Raw genomic sequence first — 26637 nt, 5'->3', positions numbered from 1 at the left:
GCCAAAAGACGGTCTGCCCTCGAGCAGAGCCCCCCATCCCGAGGTTGACGCGTCCGTAGACACCACTTTTACTCTCGAGAAAGTCCCCAGGCTTACACCTGACTGGTACCAGTCGACTGCTTTCCACGGCTTCAGGGCTGTGATACATTTCTGATTGACCGTGATACGAAGCCGACCGGGCGCCCACGCTTGACGCGGGACGCGCGCTTTCAGCCAGAACTGCAGTGGACGCATACGCAGCAGACCCAGCTGCAGAACTGATGACGCTGAGGCCATGAGACCCAGCATTTTCTGAAATGTTTTGAGCGGGACAGACGCGCCGCAGCGGAACGAGCCCGCTGTGCGCTGAATGTCTGCTGCGCGCTGTGGTGACAGCCGCGCTATCATTGACAGCGAGTCCAATTCTGTGCCCAGGAAGGAAGTTTTCTGACTGGGGGACAGGGAGCTCTTCGCCCAATTGACTCTGAGACCCAAATTCTCGAGGTGATCGAGTAACATGGTCGTATGCTGTACAAGCACTGAGCGAGACTGCGCTAGAATCAGCCAATCGTCCAAATAGTTCAGTATGCGCACGCCTTTCAGTCTGAGAGGAACGAGCGCTGCGTCCATGCACTTTGTAAATGTACGGGGTGCCTGGGACAAACCGAACGGCAGGACTGTGTACTGATATGCCTGGCCCTCGAAGGCGAATCTCAAAAATCGCCTGTGACGTGACGCTATCTGTATTTGAAAATACGCGTCTTTCAGATCCACTGACACGAACCAGTCTCCTTGGCGAACTTGCGCGAGGATTTTTCTGGTCGTGAGCATCCTGAACCGACGCTTCACCAGCGCTTTGTTCAGTTGCCTTAGATCTAATATGGGTCTGTGACCCCCGTCTTTTTTCGGTACCAGGAAATATCTGCTGTACAACCCTCCTTCGCTTTGAGTTTGAGAGAGGGGCTCTATGACTCCTTTGCTCAATAGTTTCGCCACTTCGGCTCGAAGCAGTTGTGCTGCTTCTGTCTGCATTGTGGTCTCGACGCGCGCTGTATAGCGGCGCGGGCGTCGGTGAAACTGTAGCGAATAGCCTCCTTTTATAATGTCCAGCACCCATTTCGAAACCCCTGGAAGCTTTTCCCATGCGTTTGCATGAATAGCTAGAGGTTGAATACGAAACGCGCTCCGTTCTATCCGTAACGGAGTGGTTTCGGAGTGCTGTGGCACTAGAGACGTGCTGACATTCGAGGCGTGGGGCACGCTGATAGCGGGAACTATTATGTCTGTGTGTGGATGTGGTCGTGTGGCAACAGGCACATTTAACACACTGCAAACACCGTTCGCCTGCATGCACGTTAGTTTCGCTTTTACGGAAACCTTTTGACGTGCGTGATGTGATGTCTGTGGGCACTGTAAAGTGGGCACGTCTATCACCTGTGGAGCGCAATCGATCTGAGCCGATTTTATGTGCGCAGGGTCTGTCTGACATGTTGTGCTTGTGTGTAGAAATGGGCACTGAGTGGGCATTTTGACTACACTTGAAACACCATCGGCCGTGGCCGGTTGTGAAGCGCAATCGATTCGAGTCGATTTTATGTGCGCTTGACCTGTTAGACAGGGTGTGCTTATGTGTAGAAATGGGCACTGGGGAGTGGGCATTCTGACACGTGAAACACCATCGGCCGTGGCCGGGACACCAGAAAATACACTCTTTTTTGGATTTATCTGGGTAGCCGTGAGAACGGCTTTTGAGTACAGGCAAACGGGCGACAGAGCCGGTTTGTTGGCTGCAAAATACACTGGAACAGTCACAATACTTGGAACTGAACAAGCAAATACCTTTGGTGGGGGTCCGGCGACAGCGGGACTCGCGCACCGTCTTTTTCCTAGCTTTGTTAGGACTGCTTCGGAGGCTCAGGTTTCAAATCCAACCTGGGTCTCGGGCCGCGACCAGCGGGACGGCGGCCAGAAGAGCGGGAACGCGGTCTCGCGCCCTGCGCTCGGTGGCGCTGCGAAGCGGCAACAGCGGGCTGTGGCTGGGGTCGTGCGCTCTGCGCGGGCGGTTTCACACGGCCGGCTGCAGAGCTGGAGCGTTTCGGCAGGAAGTGCCTCATCGCCTGGGACGCCTTCTGTACCTCAGCGAATCTCTCTGCAAAGTCCTTGACAGAGGATCCAAAAAGGCCAGCGGGAGAGAGCGGAGCATCGAAGAACGCGGTGCGCTCAGACTCAGCCATCTCCGAAAGCGTCAGCCACAAATGCCTTTCGGCTACAGCGAGCGAAGCCATGTTGCGTCCGATGGCCTGTGCTGCAGACTTTGTAGCGCGGAGTGCGAGGTCCGTGGCGCTCCTTAGGTCCGGCACACAAATCGCGTCAGGGCCTTCCTCATCCATCCTTCGGAGGAGGTCAGCCTGAAAAACCTGCAGCGTGGCCATTGTGTGCAGCGCTGACGCTGCCTGCCCAGCGGCGGTGTAAGCGCGGCTGTGCAGGTTTGACGTCTGGCGACATGCTTTAGACGGCAGCGTCGACTTAGCACGCCGTCCAGCGGAGGGCGGGCACAAGTGGGCTGCTATCGCCTCCTCGACAGGCGGCAGAGAGAGGTATCCTTTTTTCTTGGCGCCGTCCACAGTGGAGAACGCTAGAGAAGAGGATGGGCGCACTCTCGCTGAGTAAGGGGCGCTCCAGGATTTAGCCAGTTCTTCGTGAAGCTCAGGAAGAAAAGGCGCTGGTTTGCACGCGCTCGAAGCGCGTTCCCCTTTCGGCAGAAAACAGCCGTCCACCTGTTATGAGCGGGCTGCTCCGGTGAGGACCACTCGAGGCCAAGGCACGCCGTGGCCTGTGTCAGAATCCTCATCAGTTCTGCCTCGATCGAAGCTCTCGAGCCTGACGGAGCGTGGGCGGGGGGAGCGAGGTCCACAGAGCTCGTCCAATCCTCACTGCCTGACGCCAGAATAGAGCAGGAATCCTCCTCCTCCATAACTGTGCCCTCGTCAACCGTGTCGGTGCAAGCGGCGGCGGGCAGCGGCCACTTAACATCTGGGACGGAGGCTGACGAGATTGGTGAAGCTGGCGGGCGAACCGGCGAGCTTTGTCGGCTGGGGGGGGGTTCCGGTGCCCGCTGGGCACGGCGCTTCTTACGGCGCGACACCGTGGCGGGCGGGGGAGCAGATTCGGCGAAGAGTGCCAGGCGAGTCCTCAGAGTCGCCATCGGCAGTAGTTCACAATGAGGGCAGCCGCCCTCAGCGAGCGCGAGCGCCGCGTGCTCCTCACCCAGGCAGGAAACGCAGACGATATGGCGGTCCCCGTCACTGAGTGTGGCTCTGCATGAGCCGCAGGAAGGCATCTTTAAAAAGACGCCTGCTCTTTTATAGAGAAGTGTGTATCGCAGCGGCGACACACACTTGAGATATTAAAGGATATGAGCGCCGGAAAGCGCAGCAGGAAGGCACGGAAGGCGGCGTGGCCAGCAGCTTCAGAGACTCGTCCCGCTGAGATGCTTGCAATCGACGGCGGCTTCTTCTCCGGCTCCAGCGATGCGTTTGCTTCGCTTGAAGGATGAAAAATCAGATAATAGCTGCCTATGAGCGATATTTATAGGCCTAGACCACGTCCTTTTAGGCGGGAAGCTACGAAAAGGGCGCGAAGCGACGCAAAGGGCGCGAAATGCCCCCATTGGATCTGGCGTCGCGTCAGGCCTCGCTCTAATAGGCTGCTGCAGTTGCCGCAGAGCAGCCAATAGGCGCGCAAGCTGTTTCGCCTATGTCTGTATGCTGCTGCAACGCGCTTTACATTATTTCAAAATTAAGGATAATTTTTGGCTTCAATATCTCGCAGAAAAGGATTTTCCCCTAGCGTAAGATACTTCTTACGCAGTACTCGTTCCCTCTAGTAAGAGAACTATGTGTTCGAATTTTAAAGACGTGGCGCGACGCGACGCGACGCGGCGCTGCGCGTTCGGTGTGCGACCCCCTTAATGCTTTTTGGCATTAAAAAAAATCAATAATTTTGACTCATACAGTCTATTGTTGACTATTGCTACAAATATACCCTTGCTACTTATGACTGGTTTTGTGTTCCAGGGTCAAAATTAATATTTAATTCAGATTTTTAACAGTATTTTTTGTAATCTAAGGGACAAAGTAAACTAGGCAAAAAAGAAAACTATGAAATCCTTTCGATGCAATTTGAAAATGGTGAAAACATCTTCAAATGGAAGCTAATGGATTGTAACATCACATAAAAAGGCAGAGCAAAAAACAAACAATATTTCAACCGTAAAATGACAATACAATTTTTACAAACAACAGACGAATAGACTATATTGTTAAAATACTTTTTGATTTAACAAAAAATACTCAAGCCTGAGAACATAGGGAGATAAAAACTACAATATCCCAGAAGAACATCAGTATGCGACCTCATTGTTCCATCAGGCCAATTTTGTTACAACAACACGCAAAAACCAAACGGATTGACAGAATAATGTCTGCAGAGACTAAATAAAGAGAGGCTCGGGAGTTGAGGTGAAGATCAGACGCAAGCAACAACCCACAGAGGAGAGGTTTTAAACAGGTAACAGAAACGGGGAGGGTGGACCACCTGAAACCAGTTAACGTCACCCAGATAATAGTCCCACCACGGACACTAGACTGGTCGATTCCAGGAGAATGAGTAGAGGAAGGGGGTTGGCAGTCAGACGTGGGGCGGACATCAGATTGGAAGTTTTGTCAGGGCGGAAAAGGGCCTTGTCCAAGTCATTTAGGAAATGCACCATGCTGCAGCCACCTCGGGTATACAGACCACTGAGGTGGCCAGGGAAAGGAGAGGAAATGGACGAAGAAGAGAAGAAAGAGACAGCGGGAGAAGGAGAGAAAGACGTGACAGACGAATGAGGATGCATTGGACAAGAGGAAGGGACTTGGCAGCCACATAGAGCAGAAGGAGGTGGTGGGAAGGGGGGGGGGGGGGTCACCCGGCGTGGACGGACTGCGGGACACACAGACGCACAGACAAAAGTGCTCTGGTACTTACTATCATCTGTGGAGGTGGAGCGGGGGGAGAGCGAGAATGTAATAACCAGAGAGAAGGGTCAGTGAAGCTACAAAGAGCCCCACATCAAATCAAAAGCAGCATTAACATTCAGACTACAGGACCGGCTTCAGGCCTGATATGATATTACAGTCCCAAGGTCTGTGCTTGCCTGAGGGACTAAAACAGACAGAGTGTGAAGGAATAATTCAGCCAAAAATGAAAAATCTCTCCCTCATTGCATTCCAAACTGGTATGATTTTCTTTCATACGTGAAGCACAAAATAGGATTCTTTTTAATGTTCAAGCTGCTCTTTTGGATGGGAACCATCGCAAAGTGAGAAAGGATTCTGCATTGATTCTCTCTCTAATTGATTCTGAACTTAGTTTTGAACAGCAGATGGCACTGCACGCTTTAGAAACAGCCGTATTCTGCTTGCTTCCAATTTCTTACACACACTTGAACCTCCAATAATCATTCATAAAGTTCGAAAAAGGTTGAAGCGAATTACAAGGATTTTCACAATGGGCTGTGTTTACATTAATCTCGCATCATAAAAGCATTCAAAGCCGAATGCACAAGCGTTTTTTCTTCGTGAGCATTTGAGTGTGTGGTTCAAAACTAATTAGAGTGCCATCTGTTGTTAAAAACTAAGCTCTGAATCGATTTCAGAGAGAATCATGATGCATTCGGAAAATCTCAGAATTGATCCACGAAATCGTGATGCATCGATTTATTGTGTTTCCAATGAATAAAAAATTACATTTTGTTTAACTGATTACAAAACGGCATTGTATGGCTTCAAAAGACTTGAAATTAAATGCATGAGTCATATAGGCCACTTTTATAATGTTCTTTTTGGAACATGAAAGCGCCTTCATTGTAGGAAACAGAACAGCATGAACACTCTAAAACATCTCCTTCTGTTTCTATAGACCAAGGGTCACCAAACTTGATCCTGGAGGGCAGGTGTCCTGCAGAGTTTAGCTCCAACTTGCCTCAACACAGCTGCCCGGAAGTTTCAAGTATACCTATTAAGACTGGTTCAGCTGGTTCAGGTGTTTGAGATTAGGGTTGGAGCTAAACTCTGTAGGGACACCGGCCCTCCAGGACCGAGTGTGGTGACCCCTGCTATAGACCATGGTTGCTCCTGGAAGGCCACTGTCCTGTAAGGTTTAGCTCCAACCCCAATTAAACACACCAGAACAAAGGTAATCAAGGTTTTGTATAAATGTATTCTGGGATAAGCTGGAGCTTAACTCCGCAGGACGTTGGCCCTACAGGATCATAATTGGACAAAAAAGAATCCATAGGCGTAAGAAGTCATACTGGTTTGGAACGACATGAGGGTGATTTACTGTACATTTTTGAGTGAATTACTACTATAATTTGTTTTTGTCTTTTTGCTATAATAGTAATTGGCAACTGGTTAACTAGGCCAATAGGGAGATGTCTCCCTTTCAAATTTTCAATCTTTGAAAGAACTGATATGGGTCTCTTTTGTCAAAATAAACAAATACAAACAAAAATACAAAAAGAGTAACAGTTATATCAAGACAAATCAAAAGCAGTAAGTTGTCTCTGTTCCTGTAGAAATGCTCTCAAAAATTAACTAGCACTCAAATATATAGAAATACACTTTATAAAACTGTTTAGTCAAGATTACAATACATAAAATGTGCAACTGTGTGACTACAGGACCAGAGAGCAGTCTCAAGAGGTGCTTGAATGATATGGTGCACTCCCAATGTTTTTAGAGTGAAAATACGTCTTTTGTCCAAGGTGATTTGATTTTGGGAACGGGACATGTTTTGTTGGGAATGAGGACATTTCCAGTCGTTCTGAGTCTTCGTGATCCAGAAAATACAATGCTGTAAACAATCTCAGCATTTATATAAAATTATTTCTACATGCACTTAATGAAGTTTTAAACTGCTCAATACCGTTTGGTCAGTCAAAGGTGGCAGGACAATCGTCTTCTCCATTGTGTTCATCACTAGCTTCCAAAGCTCCTTCAGCACTCGCTTCAACACTGTCTTCTCACAGATCTTGGCAAACAACGTGAGACTGACAAGGAAGAAGTTTAGAGTGAAGCAGAGGTGTGAAATTTCCAAGAAAGTGTCTAAATCTAATGATTAGCATCTTACTTGCTGTCAAGGAAGTCCATGATGGGCTGTAGGACGTTGTCGGCATCCTGTGCCACGCTGCTACAAGCACTCGCTGGCACGTTTCCTGTCCCCTTCACCTGGCTAAGTATGTCACCCATCTGCTTGACATTTTCTTCGATGTTTGGTTGGAAACTAGTGGGCGGAAAACAGATGTTACTCCAAAAATAGAGCATTAAAACAGCTTCTTCTAGATCCCTAGGTACCTCACCTGGTGGCAAAGATCCTTGCAAGGTCATCCAAAACATTGTTGAGCTTCACCTGGAGTTCTTTCAAGATGTCGCTAGCTTCAACGTTCAACTGTAAGGCATATTAATCAATGATCAAAACCATCAGAACTTGACTAGGTTGTAGGTCTTTGCTCAAGAAGCAAATCTAGGCTTTGCTAAACCATAATGTTGGCAGATTTATGGTTCTTAGAAAGTTGTAAGTCTTTGCTCAAAAAGCAAATCTAGGCTTTGCTAAGCCACAATGTTGGCAGATTTGTGATTCACTTACATCTTTACCACCCATGGCCTCAAACATCTTCTCAAGCTGTACCCTGAGCTGCTGGATATTGTTGATGAGAATGCAAGGCTGTGGGGAGCAAAAACACTTTGTTGAAATGCAAGAAATTTAACAGAAGACAAACTCAACCCACTTAAAAGCTGCATGGCATGCTCTACCCTTAGATGTACATACCTTTACAGCCCCATCCTTTGCATTCTAGAATCAAAGAAAAAGAGAACACAAATCGAATGAGTTGAATTTAGGAGTAAAGCAACTACTTCAAAAATATAAACCTGATTCCATCAGGCTTTTTTTAAAGACTTTTACCACTTTCTCCTTGGTGCAATGGTTGGGGAAGTCTCTCGAGATAATGTCTGCATAGGAGAGCAGAACGTTGCTAATGGTCTGTGGGATAAAGAGAACATGTTAAAACAAGTCCCGTTATAACGCAATTTCACAGATTGACCACAAAGGTCAATATTAATGTTGCTAACCTAACTGTTTTGTAAATATAATCCATTATTCTGTAAATGGGTACAAACTCTTTTAGGTTGATTTTTCTGTCTTATTTTGGTTTGTGGTCTGCTATTATACTAAGAAAACTGAAAAAACTGACTTTGGTTTGCTGTAGGTTATGATCATGCTAACAAAAGTTTGCAACCAAAGTTTGCGTCCAAAATCTAAGCTAAGCATTTACTAATTTTACTTACTAATGTTGTACTCTTTGAAAAGCAATATTCGTTTAAGACAGAAATAAACACTCACTGTGTATTTGGCTAAAGCTAACAGATTGACTAAATACATTAATGGCAAACTGATCTCATGACGAAAATACATACCATGTACGTTTCCATGTACACAATCGCAATCAAATGTGTTTGCTTGTTTTTCGATCTCCCATCTTTTGTGTGTCATGTTTTTCAGTTCTGTGCCGGCTGATCTACTGAGCAAGCTTGTTATGTCCGGAAAGCTAACATATGGAGCTGAAATCATAATTATGTACAAAAATGATTACAAGTGCTTGCTGTCTTGCCGCCTCTAGTGGTAATTTTTCTTGGAAACTGCAGTGATTTGTACGTATGTCGCGTCTTGCAAAAAAGTTCCCACAGGTATGTTTTCGTCATGAGATCAGGTATATGAATGGAATGATCATAAGGACCTTGGCAAATCTCTTCATGTAGTGTCCAACGATCTGTGGGTCCGGACACTCCAGCTTCTTAATGATCTCGAAACTCTGGTTGAGCTGCGAGAAGACGTCCACTACCGAACAGGAGAAGAGAGCGTGCTCTGAAGTTTGCTGATACTGTAGGAAAGAAAGAGTTGGATGTGCAGTCAGAAAAAGTTCCAGAATAGAAGGCGCGAGAGAGTGCGCAAGCAATTTGCAGCCAGACGTCAGGTGTGAGCTCTTTCGTCTGGAAATAATTGGGTCGAGGTGAGACTGTGGCAGGTTCCCAAAGGGGGCTCGGTGGAAGTAATGAACTAAAGAGCGTGCTTATTGGTTCAGGAACATGCTGGGGTGCTCCGAAGGGCACTCATTCATCAAATTTTGACATGTCTGGCTGCAGGCTGGAGGCCTGTTGTTACTGTAACTCATTACAGCTGGTAAACTAAATAGTAAGTATAGCTTTACAGTAAATTTCCAGTTCTACTTTCAACTTTTCTTACAAATTCTAAGAATTTATAATTAGTTTTCTACTAGTATTAACGTAATAGTCATATTTTTTGTGATTACTCACTAAAAACTCCTACAGTTCATGTTTTCAGGTCAGTTCAAGTCTTACTTTGACATAAAAAGTGGTTATATCTAAGTAAGTCACTTACTTTTTTTAATTAGTCTTCCCATATTGTTTATTCAGACTGATTCGCGAACACGGAATGCACACAAACATTATCGCATGAACCAATCACAGCCAATCATAGTGCTATGACATGACTTTTTTTTTAATCCCCATTCAATCTCAGTTACGCCCCACCAAACTCACCACACGCTTTAGGGGATCAGGTAAAACTCAGTGGGCTCATGGGAAGTGACAGAATTGTGGACTTCTGCTGTAACTTTACCTGCTGGTGTCATTGTTGGACAATGTTTCTTTAAAAAAACAAGTGATTTATACACTTTTTGAAGTAGTATATAAAGGTAGTAGCAATTTTAAATACTTTTGAACTTAACTTTTTAAAAGAATCAAAAAGATACTTTTAAAAACAACAATGGAACTATCATTTTCATAAGTTGAAATGTAGTGGTTAGGATTCGGGACAGCCACCTCCCAATTGCAAGTACCCAATAAATTATTATTTTATAATTAATTAAGCTTATTGATAATTTAAATTTTATTGTGGGTTTTAACAGATAATAGAAGTATCTTAGTAAACATCTACCATTTGACTACTTAAATGCTTTTTAAATGTGTTTTTTTGGTTGTGGAATGGCCCATATATGATATTTGTTGAATCTGCATCGAATGGCCTTGAAGATAGGAACCAAAAGCCAAGAGAAAAACATCTCACCCCATCTTTCTTGTCGCGCTCCAGGGCTCCGTGCAAGAAGTCTCGAGACACCTCCTCATTCTCATCCAACCACTGGATGACAAATGGCTCGAACCACCTGCAGAGTAACATACCCATCATACCACGGTTACAGTGACATTTTGAGTGTGCATGACTCGGATAATATGCGCGTGAGATAGGGGATGTCGGGAGTCACTCACGTGGGATATTCAGGCACTCGGCTCTTGAAGAAAGGCAGATCTTTGCAGTATTCATTGTAGAGCCACTTTACTTTGAAGTGCAGGTTCATGTAATCGGCACTCTTGCACAGGCGGTTCTTTTCATGCTCTGAAAGCCGTGAGGTGAAGACAAAAGCTCTTCACGAAACAGTTCGAGATATAACGACACATAATACATCAACGCAGAGCGGAGAACCCCTACTGAATCAGCAGATGAGAAGAACTCCACCACATGTCGACTTTTCCCCAAGTGTGAAATTTAAGTGGCTATCAGTGTGAAACCCTGCCAAGCTTGTGTTTCTAACTAAAAATCTAACTAAGCAGCAAACTTTTTTATTGTTTCTCATCTGTCAGTCAAGTTATGAACATTACAGACCTAGAGCTGCAACTTTTTAATGAGGTTCTGGAGACTTGGTCTACTAAATAGTCCACAAAGTCGATACCAAAAGCTAGACAGATCAAGAAAAGCTTCTTAGCTTTGACTCACCTTCCATTGCGTACTTCATATCTTGGGCAAACAGGTTCCACATAACCTCAGCGCTGATCTTTCCGACATTGAGCTCCTGCGGAAACCTGTGTGGAGCAGAAAACGTAATATTAGGATCCTAAACAGGTTTATTAAGGTGCAATAAAATGGCGCCGGACTCACTGGTTAAGGCAGGGGGTGTAGGAGTTCTTGTCCTCTTCAATGATTGAGACAATGAGGGTGATAAGCTTAGACCAGAAGTCTAGATTCTTGATGCTTGGACCTTGTTCCTCTGGAGGAACCTCTCCTTTTTTGTTCTGCACAAAAGGAATTCATTTTGAAATGATCGCTTGAAGCATGTTATGGCTTTTCATAATCTGCCAAGCTCTGGAAGAAATTACCCCACTAAGGCGCACAGCAGGAATGGCTTATTTCAGCCAGTGAACAAACAAACAAAAATATGCCAAGCACTCCAGGGGAACAAGATACAGAACAAACCTGCAAAGCTTTGCAGCAAAATATAGTAAGTTGCCCAGGGTTAGATGTTTAATTCAACAGGAAGAGTGTTTGATATTTATGAGGGAAGCCTGTAACATCTTCAAAGCAAAGCAACGCAAACAAAAGCAGCAAGATGAATTGCTCTGATAAAATGACTCGGATGCTTCCAGGGGGCAAAGAGCTTTGGGGTTGATCAGGGTCGCTGGGCCAGGGAATTGTCAACTCACTGGGTCCGTTTGGTATTCTCGGCTATACAGCTCGTGGCAGTTGTTGAAGATGTATTCGTAGGTAGAGTTGAGGCAAGCCTTCACACAGTCCTTCACTACCTGGCTGGCACGAGGTGGGCTCTGAAGTTCTTGGACCTGGAGAAGAAGAAGAATTCGATCAGTATGAACAATTGCATAAAAATTATGAAAAAATACAGTGGTACAAAAAGAAAGAGCATTCAGAAATCATAGGACAAACAAAAACTGTACAGAAATTGTAGAACAACAATACTATGTGAAAAATGTGAAAATAAGTGCATGAGAATTATATGAAAATTAAAAAAATTAATAAACACACAAAAAATGAATACAGAAATCGCATGAAAAAAGAAACATTTTTTTTAAATGACAACTGTATAAAAATAATAAAGAAAACTATACAGAAAAGAAAAATGTATAAAAAATGGTATGAAATAAAAAAAATCTTCCAAAAAATGTAAAACAGAAAATCACACCAAAAAAATGTAAGAGAAGAATATACAAAGATAATCATTTAAAAAAAAAAAAAATTGTATGAAAAGAAAATTATAAAGTCACAAAACAAAACATTCAACAAAAAGAACATCAAGAAAACTGTCAGAAAAAAATTTGTACAATTAAAAAAAATGTACAAAAACCCCAAAGAAAACCATACAAAACATCACATGAAAAAATCATATAAAAAAGAAAATTGTAAAAAAAAAAAAATTACAAGAAAAATCACAAAGAAACAGAAAATAAAAAATATATACAGTTGCAATCAAAATTATTCAACCCCTTTGACCTGCAATACATTTCCCTGCAGAGAACAACATTTTGTGAAAATATTTCAACAAAGGCATGAGTAAACTATTAAAGAAAGTTTATTAATACACATTTGAGTAATTTTGAGAATGTAAGTTGATGAATAATGAAAAAAATTTAATTGGCTCTAAACATTTATGTTCAAAATTATTCAACCCCTGAAAGTAAATTAGGTGTAGAATCTTTTATTCTTTAAAACCACCAATAAACATTGCTTGGAAGTGCTTAGATGCTTCTGTCACCTTTCTGCTGCAATCTTGGGCTATTCCTCCCCTGAAAAAGCTTTCAGATCACTGATAATCTTTGGTTTTTTACTTTGCCACTGCTTGCTTCAAATTCAACCATGTATTTTCAATAAGAATTACATCTGGAAACTGAACAGGCCACTTAAAAACATTCCGTGACTGATCCCTGAACCAAGCGTAAGTAGATTTGGACGTATACTTTAGGATGATTGTCCTGCAGGAAAGTCCATTGATTATTAGCTTCAGCTATTGCACAAAAGGCATCACAATGTTTGCCAAAATGGTCTGATACTTTAATAAATCAATGACATCCTTTGTATGGTCATGTTTTCCACTTCCTGCTACAGTAAAACAACCCCATAACAGGACTGGTCCACCTCCATGTTTGATGATGGAGATGGTGTTCTTCTGCGTATAAGCTTTGTCTTTTTTGCACCAGACATACGGCTGATCCATACGCCCAAAAAGTTCCAGTTTGGACACATCACTCCATAAAACATTCTTCCAGCACTCCACAGATCTATCCAAATGAATTTTGGCATGTTCAAGGCAGGTTTTCTGGTTCAACACACTTTAATCTAAGGAATACGGCTGCCAGCTGTGTCTTTAGGGACTTGTAATGTCTTAGAAATCTTCATGTAGTTTTAGACTTTCTAATATAGTTGACTGTTGACTTTACCATATTTGCTACTCATCTTCAGCACATGCATGGGCTAAGAGTATACTATGTGTAACACCCCAAGCTAATTCTATTTTTAATAAGTTTGTAAAGGCTAAAGACAATTTTTAAGACAATTTTGTTCCTTACCATAAAAATAACTGTCTTAAAACAGCAATGTTGAATAGGGGTCGAATAATTCTGACATAGCTGTGTTATTAAAAAAATCCTATAACTCAAAAACATTACATTATATATTGACATTATCACTTTTAATTTGCCAGAAAACTGTTGAAAAAAGAAAAAATATACAACAAAGATAATCATTCAAAATTTGTATGAAAAAAGAAAATTGTACAAAAAAAAAGTTGTACAAAATGAGAAACAAAAAAGAGAAACAGACAAAATTGCAAAAAAAAATTTTTTTACACAACTAAAAAAAATTAATCAAAAAGAAAAGAAAAGATAAAAAGGAGAAAAATATACAACAAAGATAATCATTCAAAAATTGTATGGAAAAACTATATGAACTATACGTAAAAAATACATTAAAAAAAGTCACAAAAAACACACAACTGCATGAACATCAAAAAAATAACACCATACAAAAAAGAAAAAAGTAAAAAAGAAAATCATCTATAAATTTAGCAAAAAATACTAAATTAACCAAATTTTGACAACCAACAGTGTCAGGAATTCACAACTAACCTTCATCCTGAAGAATGTGATACTGGTTAGTAGGTCCACAGTAGACTTGAGATCCTGCAGCCTCTCAGGACTGCTAGCTGGGAAATTATTCTAAACACACAAGAAACGGTGCCTCTTTGTCATCATACTCATACGTCATACTTTTCAACACTACTTGAAGCTTTTATATGTAGTCACATCAGACTAATCAATCTCATTTGTCTGATTTTGACAATCTCACCTTCTGGCAAACACCACACTAACCATTTAACCATTTAAGCGTGAAATGATGTGACTACTTAGGGAAAAACAAAAAGTCATTACCCTGTACATAGAAAGATCAATCCTCAGAGAGTTGTGAAGCTGGTCCAGAAGCTTGACAAATCGCTCTTTCTACAAAGAACAAACAAGAAACCACCCTAAATGATTACGACAAACACTGCAATGCTGAAATCTGCATTTTCGGTATGGTTGGATTAACCACTCACCCCAAAGTTGGACGCAGCGAAACGGTCTGAGGCAGACACATTATTGGTAGCCTGGGTTGTGTGAGCGTAGTAAGCGTTGATGTTGGCCAGCAGGGTGCTCATGACCGCAGGCACTCCAGGACACATGTACTTTGATGACAAGCAGGCGAAGTGTCTAGAAACGAGAAGGTACAAAAAGTACCTAAGTACGTAAGCAAACAACTGAAACGTCAACGGCAAAACCGTGGGGAGAATCATACGTCATGGCTTGATAAATGGACTCCACTCCGTAACGCATGGCAAACTCGTCCACGATTTCTTGGGGCGTCTCTTCGAAGTAAACCTTCCATGCGTCATCGCCCTTGGCATCTGGTATCTTCACCACCCCGTTGTTTTGGATGTCTGTTAGATAGTGGAAAAGGTTCTGTGGAGAGATGGAAAGAGGATGCACATCAATTTGCTGGGGAATAATTTGATCTACTCTAGGAGGGACTATGTACTTAGGATTGATAATAACTGACGGCAGGTGGAAAATGAGAATGATGAATATGATCAGGGCAGTGTCAGACTGACCTCATGCAAGCAAGTGTACTGGACGTGGTACGGAGCTACGGTTTCTTCTCCTTTGATCTCCACGCTGATGTGCATGCGAATGGCTCCAGATACAGCAGACTTGTCTGTACGTTTATCTGAAAGGATGGAAATGAAGTTGGTAAGCTATTAAAAATATAAAAGCGAGAACATTGCACAGAGAGCTGTGTAATAAAAGAAAGTGGTATAAATATAATACAAATGAAAGAAAATTAAACAGAGATCATCTAAAAAAAAAATGAAAAATTGTAAAATAAAAAGAAGAAACAAAACAGAAAATCGAATTATACGAAAACCACATTTAAATAGAAAATTGTCTGAAAAAAGAAATCCATATAGGAAAGGAAAATCATAAAAAAGAGAACATTTTACAAAATCCATTAAAAAAGAAAATCATACGGAAATCAAACAAAAAACATTCAAAAGGGAAAATATACTGAAAATAAAAAAATAAAAATCATAGAAAACATAAAAAAGGAGAACATTTTATGAAACCCATAAAAAAATTAAATCATACAGAAATCGCATGAAAAAAGAAAATTGTGTAGAAATCATATAAAAAGGAAACTATATTAAAACCAAAATTATACAAAAATCGTATGAAAAATGTCCAAAAAAACTAAAACAAAAAACAAAAAAGGAAATTATATAAAAATTATAAACTAAGAAAATTACACAGAAATTAAGTGAAAAAAGAAAATCATATGGAAAGGAAAATCATAAAAAAGAGAACTTATGAAAACCATAACAAAAGAAAATCATATGGCAATCCCAAATAAAAAAGAAAACTGTATGAAAAAAGGTAAAAAAGGAAACTATACTGAAAAGAAAATCATACAAAAATCGTATGAAAAATTTAAACTGTCCAAAAAAAAAAAAAAAGAAATAATAACTAAGAAAATCACAAAGAAATTGCATGAACAAAATGAAAATCATATGGAAAGAAAAATCATAACAAAGAGAACATTTTATGAAAACCATAAAAAAGAAAATCAAAGGAAACTATACTGAAAAGAAAATCATACGAAAATCAAATGAAAAATGAGTATGAGAAATTGCATGAAAACAATCATATGAAAAGAAAAAGAAAAGAAAAGAAAAAAAATCATGAAAATCGTATAAAAAAAAAAAAAAAAAAAGTAAATAAATAAAAAAATAAAAATAATAAAATCATAAACTAAAGAAAATCATACAGAAATTCCATGAAAAAAATCATATGGAAAGAAAAATAATAAAAAAAACATAAAAAAGTGTAAAAAATAAATAAATAAATTATCATATTAAATCATATGAAAATCATAAACTAAAAAAAAAAATCATACAAAAACTGCATTAAAAAAGAGAATCAGATGGAAAGGAAAATCATAAAAAAAGAAAAGAAAATCATATGAAAAATGTAAAAAAAAAAAACATTACAAAAGAAAATCATATGAAAAATCATACAGAACTTGCACGAAAAAAAGAAAATCAGATGGAAAAGAAAATCATAGAAAAAGAAAAGAAAATCATAGAAAAAAAAAAATTTCCACAAAAAAAAGAAAATCATAAACTAAGAAAATCATACAGACATTGCATGTAAAAAGAAAATCATATGGAAAGGAAAATAACAAAAAAAGAACGTTTTATGAAACCCATAAATGTTTTTTTAGGGAAATTTTATAAAAATCTTAAAAAAGGAAACCATACTGAAAAGAAAAACATTTTATAAAAATCATGAAAAATAAAAATCACATGTACAAAAACCAAAAATCAAAAAATCTATTTATTTTTTTTTTGTCAAATCCAGTGTTGATTTTAGAAGCGCAGTGAGTAAATTCAGTTAATCCATTTTTTATATTGCAATGCTAATATACAAGTATTTGATAAAAGTGTCTTTTTCGCAGGTAATGTCATAAAAAGGCAATTTTACAAGATTGCTATGTAGCGAAACTGAGCAATCGCTTTGATACATCACAAAAAAAAAAAAAAAAAAATCATGATATGCGACCACCCATCTAATGATGCCACACTAATTGTTCTGTAATCCTTGGCCTCGCTTTTCAAAGGTCAGTGGAAAATTGAGTCAAAGTTAAAATTGTTTGATCTTTGAGTTTAACCTGTGCACGACAGAAATACAACATTATATTTACATTATTAATGCTTGGTTACTCACCTAGGTTGTACCAGACGTCCATTTCTCCGCTCAGAGTTCGCACCTCGATGATAGTCTGACCGAGGAAATCATCAGACTCTCGTTTGAACTTCTGCTTTACTCTGGACTTAATATCGTCATCCTCGTCCCAAACGCGCACTTTGATCCGATCGGAAGAGTTGTGACACTCACTGTTGAGATGATTTTGCATCACCATGAGCACTGATCCTCAATGAAATTTGTTTGACGCATATTAAATGAGATTTGAATCCACTTACAAATTGAAGCTCTCATCCCATACAGGGTTGAGGTTGCCGTAGATGGTCTTGGTTCGTTTTTTGGTCTTGCCTACTTGCACTGTTACATAAGGATCACTGGAGCCAGTCTTGTCCTTTGCCTGCAGGCCCTGAGCACATAATACTGAGTGGAGAAACATCAAGGTTAATACTGCGATAACCAAATTGACATGATAAACTTGTACTGGCTGAAGTGGGTCATTACCAGTGATGCTGATCTTGGCTGACCACTTAGACGTCCCGTCCAGGACGCTTTGCTTGACCTGCTTCATGTGCGCCACGTGTGTTGCCTTGATGACTGCAAACACGTCCTGAATCAGCTCAAATATCTCAGGCTTGTTGCGTTCACGAATCTTCATGCGGTCTTTCAACACCATGATGATGTTCTGTGTGCGATCCTCGGCTCCATGTTTAGAGCTCTTCTCCGCCGCCCCTGTGAATATACAGGGTTATTTAAATACTTACACTAACACTCAAAACTTTAGAATAATTGTGATTGTGATTTTTAAAGACAATATCGTGCATTGCTTTTCGAGAATTATGGACAAGAGACCAGAAGAGGAAACTAAAACGCAGGGTTCAAAATAAAAAAAAATACAGCAAATGTATATATTTGTCAAGTAAATACATTTGATTGCTTTCTAATACATCAGAACTGAATACTTATTAGCAAGAGTCTTATCCAACTTTTGACAAAAGATTTTTTAATAGAAAAAACAAAGAACATATTTGAAATTTTTCAACTTGCATGGAAGACGCAATGTCGTGCGCTTGTGGCATTTCACACCGGGTGACACAGATGACACAAATGACGCGAATTGGGTGATACTTCATGCAAATTTTCCGCTCGAGTTGAAATTTTTCAACTTGCATTGAAGACACGATATTGAGCATTTGTGGCAATTCAACCCAGGTGATTCAAATTACGTGAATTGGGTGACGTGTCGAGTTGAATTTTTTAACTTGCCAGGAATGACGCACCGGGTGACGCAGATGACACAAATTGGGTGACGCGCCATGCAAATTTTCCGCTTGAGTTGAAAATTTTCAACCTGCCCAGAAGATGAGTTATCATTAATTTACACCAATTCACACTGAACAACACAAATGACACAAATTGGGTGATTGAGAATTTTCAACTTGTATGGAAGACGCGATATTGTGCATTTGCGGCAAATCGCACAGGGGTGATGCAAATGACACAAAAATTGGGTGATGCGTCATGCAAATTTTCTGCTTGAGTTGAAATTTGTCTACTTGCACGGAAGACACGTTATCGCGTGTTTGTGGCAATTCGCACCGGATGACACAAATGACAAAAATTAGGTAACTCAACATACACATTTTTCGCTCTAGTTGACACTTTTTAACTTGCCCGGAAGACACGATATCATGCATTTGTGACAATTTGCAATGGGCAATGCAAATTGGATAACGCATCATGCAAATTTTCCGCTCAAATTTAAAATGTTCAACTTGCATGGAAGATGCAATATCGCGAGTTTGTGGAAAGTTGCACAGGGGCGACGCAAATGACTCAAATTGGGTGATACATCATGCAAATTTTCCACTTGAATTTAAATTTTGCCCAGAAGATGCATTATCATTCATTTGCAGCAATTCGCACCGAGCAACACAAATGTTGCAAATTGAGTGATGCATCATGTGAATTTTCCACTTGAATTAAAAATTTTCAACTTGCCCAGAAGATGCATTATCATTCATTTGCAGCAATTTGCACCGAGCAACACAAATGTTGCAAATTGAGTGATGCATCATGTGAATTTTCCACTTGAGTTGAACATTTTCAACTTGCATGGAAGACGCGTTATCGCATGTTTGTGGAAAATCGCACAGAGGTGATGCAAATGACTCGAATTTGGTGACGGATCATGCCAATTTTCCGCTTGAGTTGAAATTTTTCAACTTGCAGAGAAGACGCGATATTGCACATTTGTGGCAATTCATGTTTGCGGCAATTCACACCGGCTGACGCAAATGATGCAAGTGATGCGAATTGGATGACAAGAAATGCACATTTTGAAATTTGTCAACTTGCACAGAGGACACGGTATCGTGTGTTTGTGGCAATTCGCACCAGGCGACGCAAATTACAAAAATAGGTAACTCAACATATACATTTTCCGCTCTAGTTGATACTTTTTAACTTGCCCGTAAGACACTATATCGTGCATTTGTGACATTTTGCACCCTGGGCGATTCCGCTTGAATTGAAAATGTTCAACTTCCATGGAAGATGCGATATCGCGCGTCAGCGAAAAGTCGCACAGGGGTGACTCAAATTGGGTGAATTTTCCGCTTGAGTTGAAATTTTGCAAACTTGCTTGGAATGACAGAATGATGCACCGGAGACACAGATGACATAAATGACTCAAATTGGGTGATACAGCATGCAAATTTTCCGCTTGAGTTGAAATTTTTTAACTTGCCCAGAAGATGCGTTATCATTAATTTGCAGCAATTATCACCGAGCAACACAAATGACGTCATGTGAATTTTCCACTTGATTTGAAAATGTTCGCAAACGACACAAATTGGATGATGCATCATGCAAATTTTCTGTTCGAGTTGAAATTTTTCAACTTTTACAGAAGACATGATATCATGCGTTTTCAGCAATTTGCACAGTGCAAAACAAATGACGCAAATTGGATTATGTGAATTTTTTGCACTAGCTAATACACTTGCACAGAAAACATGATATCACGAGTTTGTGGCAATTCGCACCGGATGGCGCAAATTACACAAATTAGGTAACTCATCATACAAATTTTCCACTCGAGTTGACATTTTTCAACTTGCCCGGAAGACGCAATATCGTGCATTTGTGGCAGTTTGAACCAGGCAATGCAAATGGCGCATCAGGCAAATTTTCCGCTCGAGTTGAAAATTTTCAATTCGCATGGAAGACGCGATATCGTGTGTTTGTGGCAAGTCGCAGAGGGGAGATATAAATGACTCAAATTGGGTGATGCATCATGCAAATTTTCCGCTTGAGTTGAAAATTTTCAACTTGCACTGAAAGCATGATATTGCACGTTTGCAGCAACTCACACTGAAATTAATAATCAAATTTTCCACTCTTGTTAATATTTTTTAACTTGCATGGAAGACACGATATCACGAGTTTGTGGCAATGTATTTAAAGTATTTAATATATAGTAACCCGTAGCAGATGTATGCAAGTGGAGCTGGAGAGGTGGAGGGTTTCAAAGGAACTCTGAAAGCGTGCTACAAAATGCTCTAGTGAATGCTAACCAGCCACTGAATATAAAGCAGCAAGCTCATTGGCTGCGTACGCAACATGAACTAATCAGCTTGTGCCAAGTATTTTAACGCTGAGAATATCATCAGTTTGCATTAAAGACCCGACAGTCTGCGCCATCTAGAGTTTCATGAGAGTAACTTGGTATAGTATTGAAGTCAATATTTGTAAATAAAGTAAAGAAAAAAACTTAAGAACATCTTACTCTGTAGACAATCGGCATTAAGCAAATCTTGACACTTCTCGTGACACTTGACCCCACACTCAGTGCAGCGCATGCCCTGTCGAGCGATACCCCATAGAAGCCCCTCGCACTCGTAGCAGTAGGTGGGGGTGGTGGCAGTCCACACCTCAAAGTTGTGTGGTGTAGTACAGGAAATGGGGTAGATCAAAGCCTGTAGGGTCTTCTTATAGACATGACTCTTCTGCATGGTCATAAAAAAATCAACAAGTAAATGAAAAATGGTTCTGAACTGCAAAATGTGTATGTCCCACGAAGACGAACGGAGAAGGTTGACATACCAGTTCTTCATTGTTAAGTGTGCTGGAGGCCATAGCAGAAGTGATGCCTGCTTTTCGAGAGTTCTGGACAAGAGACTACAAGAGAAAACAAAAATGTAGGGCTCAAAATAAACTTAAGAGCAAATGTATGTATTTGTTGAGTAAATACATTTGATTGCGGTTTAATACATAAGAAATTAATACTTCTTAGCAAGATTTTTTTTCCCAACTTTTGACAAAAGACTGAAAGAAAAATAAAGAACATAAGAAATTAAATACAATAGAGTCAAATAAAAAAACCTACATTATTCATCTAAAATTTAAATAGTCAAAAATATTTCAACAAATATTTAACTAGCAGAAAATTGTTTGTGATTGGAATTGAAGTGTTTTTCACAGGAGTGCTCAAAAAGTGAATTTGTGAGTACTTACCATTGCCTATTAGAGGTGGGACATTGGAAAAGGAGAAACAAAAAAACAAACAAAAACATTTTAGAAATTTGACGAAGATAAAAGATCTGACACCTAAGAGAAGAAATTGTTAAATAAAGTCATTATTTTATTTTCTTTGCACACAAAAAGTATTGTCGTAACGTCATAAAATTAAGGGTAAACCACTGATGTCACATGGACTATTTTAACAATGTCTTTACTACTTTTCTGGGCCTTGAATGTATCAGTTGCATTGCTGACTATGCAGGATCAGAAAGTTTTCAGATTTTATTAAAAATTTCTTAATTTGCTTTCTAAAGATGAGCAAAGGTCTTACGGGTTCGGAACAACATGAGGGTGAGTAATAAGTGACAGAATGTTCATATTTGGGTGAACTATCCCTTTAAGTAAAAAAAAAGGTTATACTTTTTATAAATCTACTGACTGAGGAGAAAGTATTTATGTAAAGAGGCCTTGAAAAGTGCTTGTACAACAAGAATACACGTGGAAGAGTGAAATATGGAGAGGGTAGAGAGAAAAGAGAAAGAGAGGGAGGAGGTACTTTGTCTCGAGTTGAATTGTTTTTGACACGCATTTTAATTCTGCTCAAGTCAGCACTTTGGCTTCTGACTCGTAGAGTCAGTATCGGTGACGGTAAACTGGATTAAAACCGACAAACTGCAAAGCTGTTTAGAGCAGTATGGTAATTTCTCCCTCATCTTCCAGTCCGTAGCGTCAAAGCGAGCCTGGTGCCGTTGGCTGCTCTGACAGCTCTCCAGCGAAGGCTGCCAGGAGCGTTCTTGGCTGAATAAGTACAGCCAGACCTACACGACAGCTGTCAGCAAATTAACGTTTTTTTGGCTCTTGTTACTTTGTTTAATCAATACACAACTACCTCTCCTGTCAATCTAATGAGAAGTTTTGCAGAAAGCGTTGTTAACAACTCAAAAATAGATTTGCGGCTTGTTCGATGTAATTAACTCTTGAACATTCTGTTAAAACCTAATTTCATTGGAATAGAATCAGTTTGGCACTACATGAATACATTTTGTTGTCTGTAACAAGATTGAACTACTTATTACTTATTGTATTTATTTATTATTATTGCTTTTTTTTTTTTTTTTAGGCATTTTCACCTTTATTATGATAGGACAGATCAGAGCTGACAGGAAGTGGAGTGGGAGAGAGATAGGGGAACGGGATCGAGAAAGGTCCTCGAGTCGGGATTCCAACTCGGGACACCCATAGCGCAACTGCGCTGTATGTCGGCATGCTGCCCACAAGGCTATCGGTGCTTGATTTTATTTGCCACAAAACCTTTTTTTAAGTCTCAATGGACCTCGAGGCAGTCGGGAGATTGGAGATTCATCAGTCTACTGGGGGAATGGAGCTGGGTAACGCTCTAATAATGTCTAACCCTGTAGCCGTGATTCAAACAGATGTGCCATAGAGACTTCTGTGAACTACAGATCCTTGACAGACTGCTGCCCAAAATAACCACGCTGATGCATATGGATGGTGCTTTTGAAGAGTTGAAAGGTGATGTTGGGTCCAGCAAAGGTTTAGTTGAAACTTTGATGTACTGAAGCGAGGTTGTGTGACTTACCAGGTCTCGGACAAGAGGGATGGCCTTTCTCTTGCGTAGGTCAGGCATACTGTCTATGCTGTAAAGAGCACCTCCAGGCCTGCAGACCAAATGGGTAGATGTATTATATACTGTATATACACACAGTAGCTCCTAAGTACTGTAATTAATATAGTCTGTAATTTCCAACAGGGGAGCAGGAACAATGCTTCAGGTACTATCTGATATTTACACAAATTATATATCATCGATCAAAGAATGAAGTTTGAATAGCTCAGGTGTTTATCTGCTAAAAAATTAGCTGCAGTACTTTGGTGACACTCACCCTGCTTGCAAAAAGAGTGACGCAAGTCCTGGAGTTTCGCCTCGAGCCTGTGGACAACAGTGGGGTCAGTGACAGAGCTGTATATATCTCTATTTCATCCGTCCACTAAACCATATTAAACTTCTCTTCAATATCCACACAGACCTCAAAATGTAATTTCAATGATATAATTTATATCAAAGAAAAAAGATCATTGTCTATTTTGATTGGACCCAGAAAGAGCCTGCAGTCAGCTGATCTCATTGACGTCAGTTGCAGGACTCATAATTAGACCGGATTTGCCGGACATCTTTATCTCCATCATCATTACTCTGTCATAACAACTCCATGTATATCTCAGAAGAAGCGTGCCGCAGTCATTGGTCAGGAAAACGTGTTTACTTCAGGCCCACATGTAGCCACACCCACCTTTCAGACTGCTTGTCCAGCTTCGGCAAAGCAGTGAAGAGCATGACAATCGCTATGGCAATGACAAAAAACTGAAAGAAAAAACACAAAAAAGCAAAAACAAATGGGGTGGAACACAAAAAGGGGCAAGACATGAAATCTCAAAACAAAAACTTGTTTCGTAAAGTTATGTAACAGTAAAATGCAAAACTTAAAAGTAAATGACAAAAAAGTAACATGAAATAGAGAAGACAGGCAAGAAAAAGGATGACAACGAAGGGCAGAACTAACCAAAAACTAGCAACCCAATGTTGGCCAACAGAATCAATTGACCAGGCCATAAGCAAGCTGGAAAACCTTGGTTTGGTTGGTTACTGAATTACTATGTACATGGAAGAAGCTGATCAAGCTTGAAAGAAGCTTACTACCTCCTGCAACTGAAGGCGAACTCTGTTGAAGAGTCGCAGCCAGTTGGCTTTGGCCCTTACTGCAGGATCCACCGGTGGCTCTAGCTTTGGTGTGCTGGGAAAATATGGTAAAATAATTATATTCAACTTGCATTCAACAAAATGATAAGGCAAGGACTTGGCACATGGAGCTTACCTCTCTGGAGGAGCCACTTTTTTTTCTTGTTCTACTTCAGGCGAAATCTCGGTAGTAGGGGTAGGCAAAGGTTCCTCAGAAGGGGCTGCCATCTTGCCTGCAGGCACTGGGACCTTCTCAGGCTCCACCTCTGAGACTCGCGGTGGAGTCGAGGTACGAGGTACCTTGGCAAAGACATCAAGTGGCTGCTGTGGGGGTGGTGACTCTTGCTTCGCCTCCATGGTCTGGAATGGTGGTTGGGATTGTGGCAATTGTTGCTGGTGCATGGAAGCCTGTTTCTCCAGTGGTGGACGGCTGGTGGGGGCCTCAGGAGCCAATGTTGGGGCAGTGCTGGTTGGGGTAGGGGTGTAAGGTGGCTCCTGCTCTTCACTGAGAGTACCATCCAGTGGGTAAAGGTCTTCATCTTCTTCATACACCATTCCTTCATCTTCCTCCTCATAAGGATACCCCCCTTCGTCCTGCTCATAGATTTCACCATCCTCTTCATCATAGAGCGCACCTTCTTCACCTCCATCTTTGTTGTACTCCCCATCATCACTGTAGACACCCTGCGGCTCTTCTGGATCCCAATCAGGTGAGTCTTTACCGTAGCTAACAGAAGAATGGCAGGAGTGGTAGGAGTCGTTCTCGTCATAGAACTCTCCGGAACCTCGGAAGCTCTCACCATCTTCTGGGCCAAACTCCTCACTGAGTTGGGAGCTGCCACGGCTCAGCTCACCCGAGGAGGCGTAGCGACTACTCCCGGTGGGGCTGTGGGAATAAAGAGTCATAAGTTACATAAAGTTATGGAAGAAACGAGATGGGCGACTGCTGATATACAGGTTTATGGGCCATAAAAAGTGAGGCAAAGAAAGCAGGAACGACCAACCACAAAGGAAAATGATACTTGTCAGCTGATAGAAGTCTCTCCCCTGCTGATAACAACAGCTTAAACCTGCCAAATATGGTTTTCTGGTCTTAGAAATCAGGCCAGTAGACCAGCTTAAACCAGCTAAGACAGGGGTGTCCAGACTCGGTCCTGGATGGCCAGTGTTCTGCAGAGTTTAGCTCTAACTTGCCTCAACACACCTGCCTGCAAGTTTCTTGTATGCCTAGTAAGACCTTGATTAGCTGGTTCAGTGGTGTTTAGGGTTGGAGCTAAACTCTGCAGGACAGTGGCCCTCCCAAATCGAGTTTGGACGCCCCTGAGTTAAAACAAGCAAACAAATTTATGGTTGGTTTAAGGCAGAGATAGGCAAGTTCAGTCCTAGAGAGCCACTGTTTCGCAGAGTTCAGCTCTAACCCTAAAAAAAGCCTCAACTGTCTGTATCTTCAGTAGTCCTGAAGACCTTTATTAGCTTGTTCAGGTGTTTTAATTAGAGTTGGAGCTAAACCAGGGGTACCCAAATTCGGACTTGGAGGGCCGGTGTCCTTCAGAGTTTAGCTCCAACCCCAGTTAGACACACCTGAACCAGCTAATCAAGCTCTTGTTAGGTATACTAGAAATTTTCTGGCAGGTGTGCTGAGGCAAGTTGGAGATAAACTCTGCAGGATTGCCCACCTCTGGTTTAAGGTATTTTCTTCAGCAGGGAAATGGTTTCTACTTATTTATAGATGTATGCATGCAGGTAAGGTGGTGGGAGAAAACGAGACAGAATCCTGAAGTTCATTTGAGGGAGTCGAAGAAAAAACTCACATTAACATACAGACTCAAAAAGAGTTGTTTCACGAAAAATGCTAAGATGTCAATGAGAAGAGTTGTCAGTGGACAAATTCATCTAGGCGGACTTAAGAAAGGACAACACATTGAAAAAAAAAACACTGAGCTGACAGGAAAAGGGGATGCAGCATTTTCCTGTGACACCTTTAACAATAGAAGGCTATTTATCTTTGCTGGTGAATGAGCCAATTAGGTGTAGAGAGATTGAGAGAAGGGAATGAGTAAGAAAAAACACACTGCCACACAGACAAAAACACACACACTTTATCGATTATGGGACGTAAGGTTTAGCAATGCATGAAGAATTTGAAGTGAAAGAGATGGGGTGTGTAATAGGCTGTGAGCC

General features: G+C 41.0%; 1 protein-coding gene across 1 annotated transcript in view; it reads right to left on the bottom strand.

Moving 5' to 3' along the window:
• Positions 1 to 26637, bottom strand: part of unc13a (unc-13 homolog A (C. elegans)) — a 161789-nt gene that overhangs the window by 24753 nt on the left and 110399 nt on the right. Inside the window, exons 10-35 of the mRNA XM_073843831.1 lie at positions 24593 to 25342; positions 24418 to 24511; positions 23603 to 23649; positions 23299 to 23377; positions 21282 to 21356; positions 20965 to 21184; positions 17679 to 17906; positions 17456 to 17597; positions 17199 to 17368; positions 15029 to 15144; positions 14716 to 14879; positions 14477 to 14630; positions 14313 to 14381; positions 14010 to 14099; positions 11577 to 11711; positions 11035 to 11168; positions 10873 to 10958; positions 10368 to 10494; positions 10168 to 10264; positions 8819 to 8962; positions 7987 to 8064; positions 7852 to 7875; positions 7669 to 7746; positions 7382 to 7470; positions 7153 to 7305; positions 6949 to 7072 (exon numbers count right to left, since the gene is read on the bottom strand). Coding sequence (XP_073699932.1) covers positions 6949 to 7072; positions 7153 to 7305; positions 7382 to 7470; positions 7669 to 7746; positions 7852 to 7875; positions 7987 to 8064; positions 8819 to 8962; positions 10168 to 10264; positions 10368 to 10494; positions 10873 to 10958; positions 11035 to 11168; positions 11577 to 11711; positions 14010 to 14099; positions 14313 to 14381; positions 14477 to 14630; positions 14716 to 14879; positions 15029 to 15144; positions 17199 to 17368; positions 17456 to 17597; positions 17679 to 17906; positions 20965 to 21184; positions 21282 to 21356; positions 23299 to 23377; positions 23603 to 23649; positions 24418 to 24511; positions 24593 to 25342 — 3667 coding nt within the window. The remainder of the gene's footprint in view (positions 1 to 6948; positions 7073 to 7152; positions 7306 to 7381; positions 7471 to 7668; positions 7747 to 7851; positions 7876 to 7986; positions 8065 to 8818; positions 8963 to 10167; positions 10265 to 10367; positions 10495 to 10872; positions 10959 to 11034; positions 11169 to 11576; positions 11712 to 14009; positions 14100 to 14312; positions 14382 to 14476; positions 14631 to 14715; positions 14880 to 15028; positions 15145 to 17198; positions 17369 to 17455; positions 17598 to 17678; positions 17907 to 20964; positions 21185 to 21281; positions 21357 to 23298; positions 23378 to 23602; positions 23650 to 24417; positions 24512 to 24592; positions 25343 to 26637) is intronic.

The sequence above is a fragment of the Garra rufa genome, chromosome 7, assembly GCF_049309525.1.
Source record: "Garra rufa chromosome 7, GarRuf1.0, whole genome shotgun sequence".
Taxonomy (NCBI): Eukaryota; Metazoa; Chordata; class Actinopteri; order Cypriniformes; family Cyprinidae; genus Garra; species Garra rufa.
The sequence above is the reverse complement of the archived record's forward strand: the minus strand, read 5'-3'. Positions and strand labels throughout refer to the sequence as shown.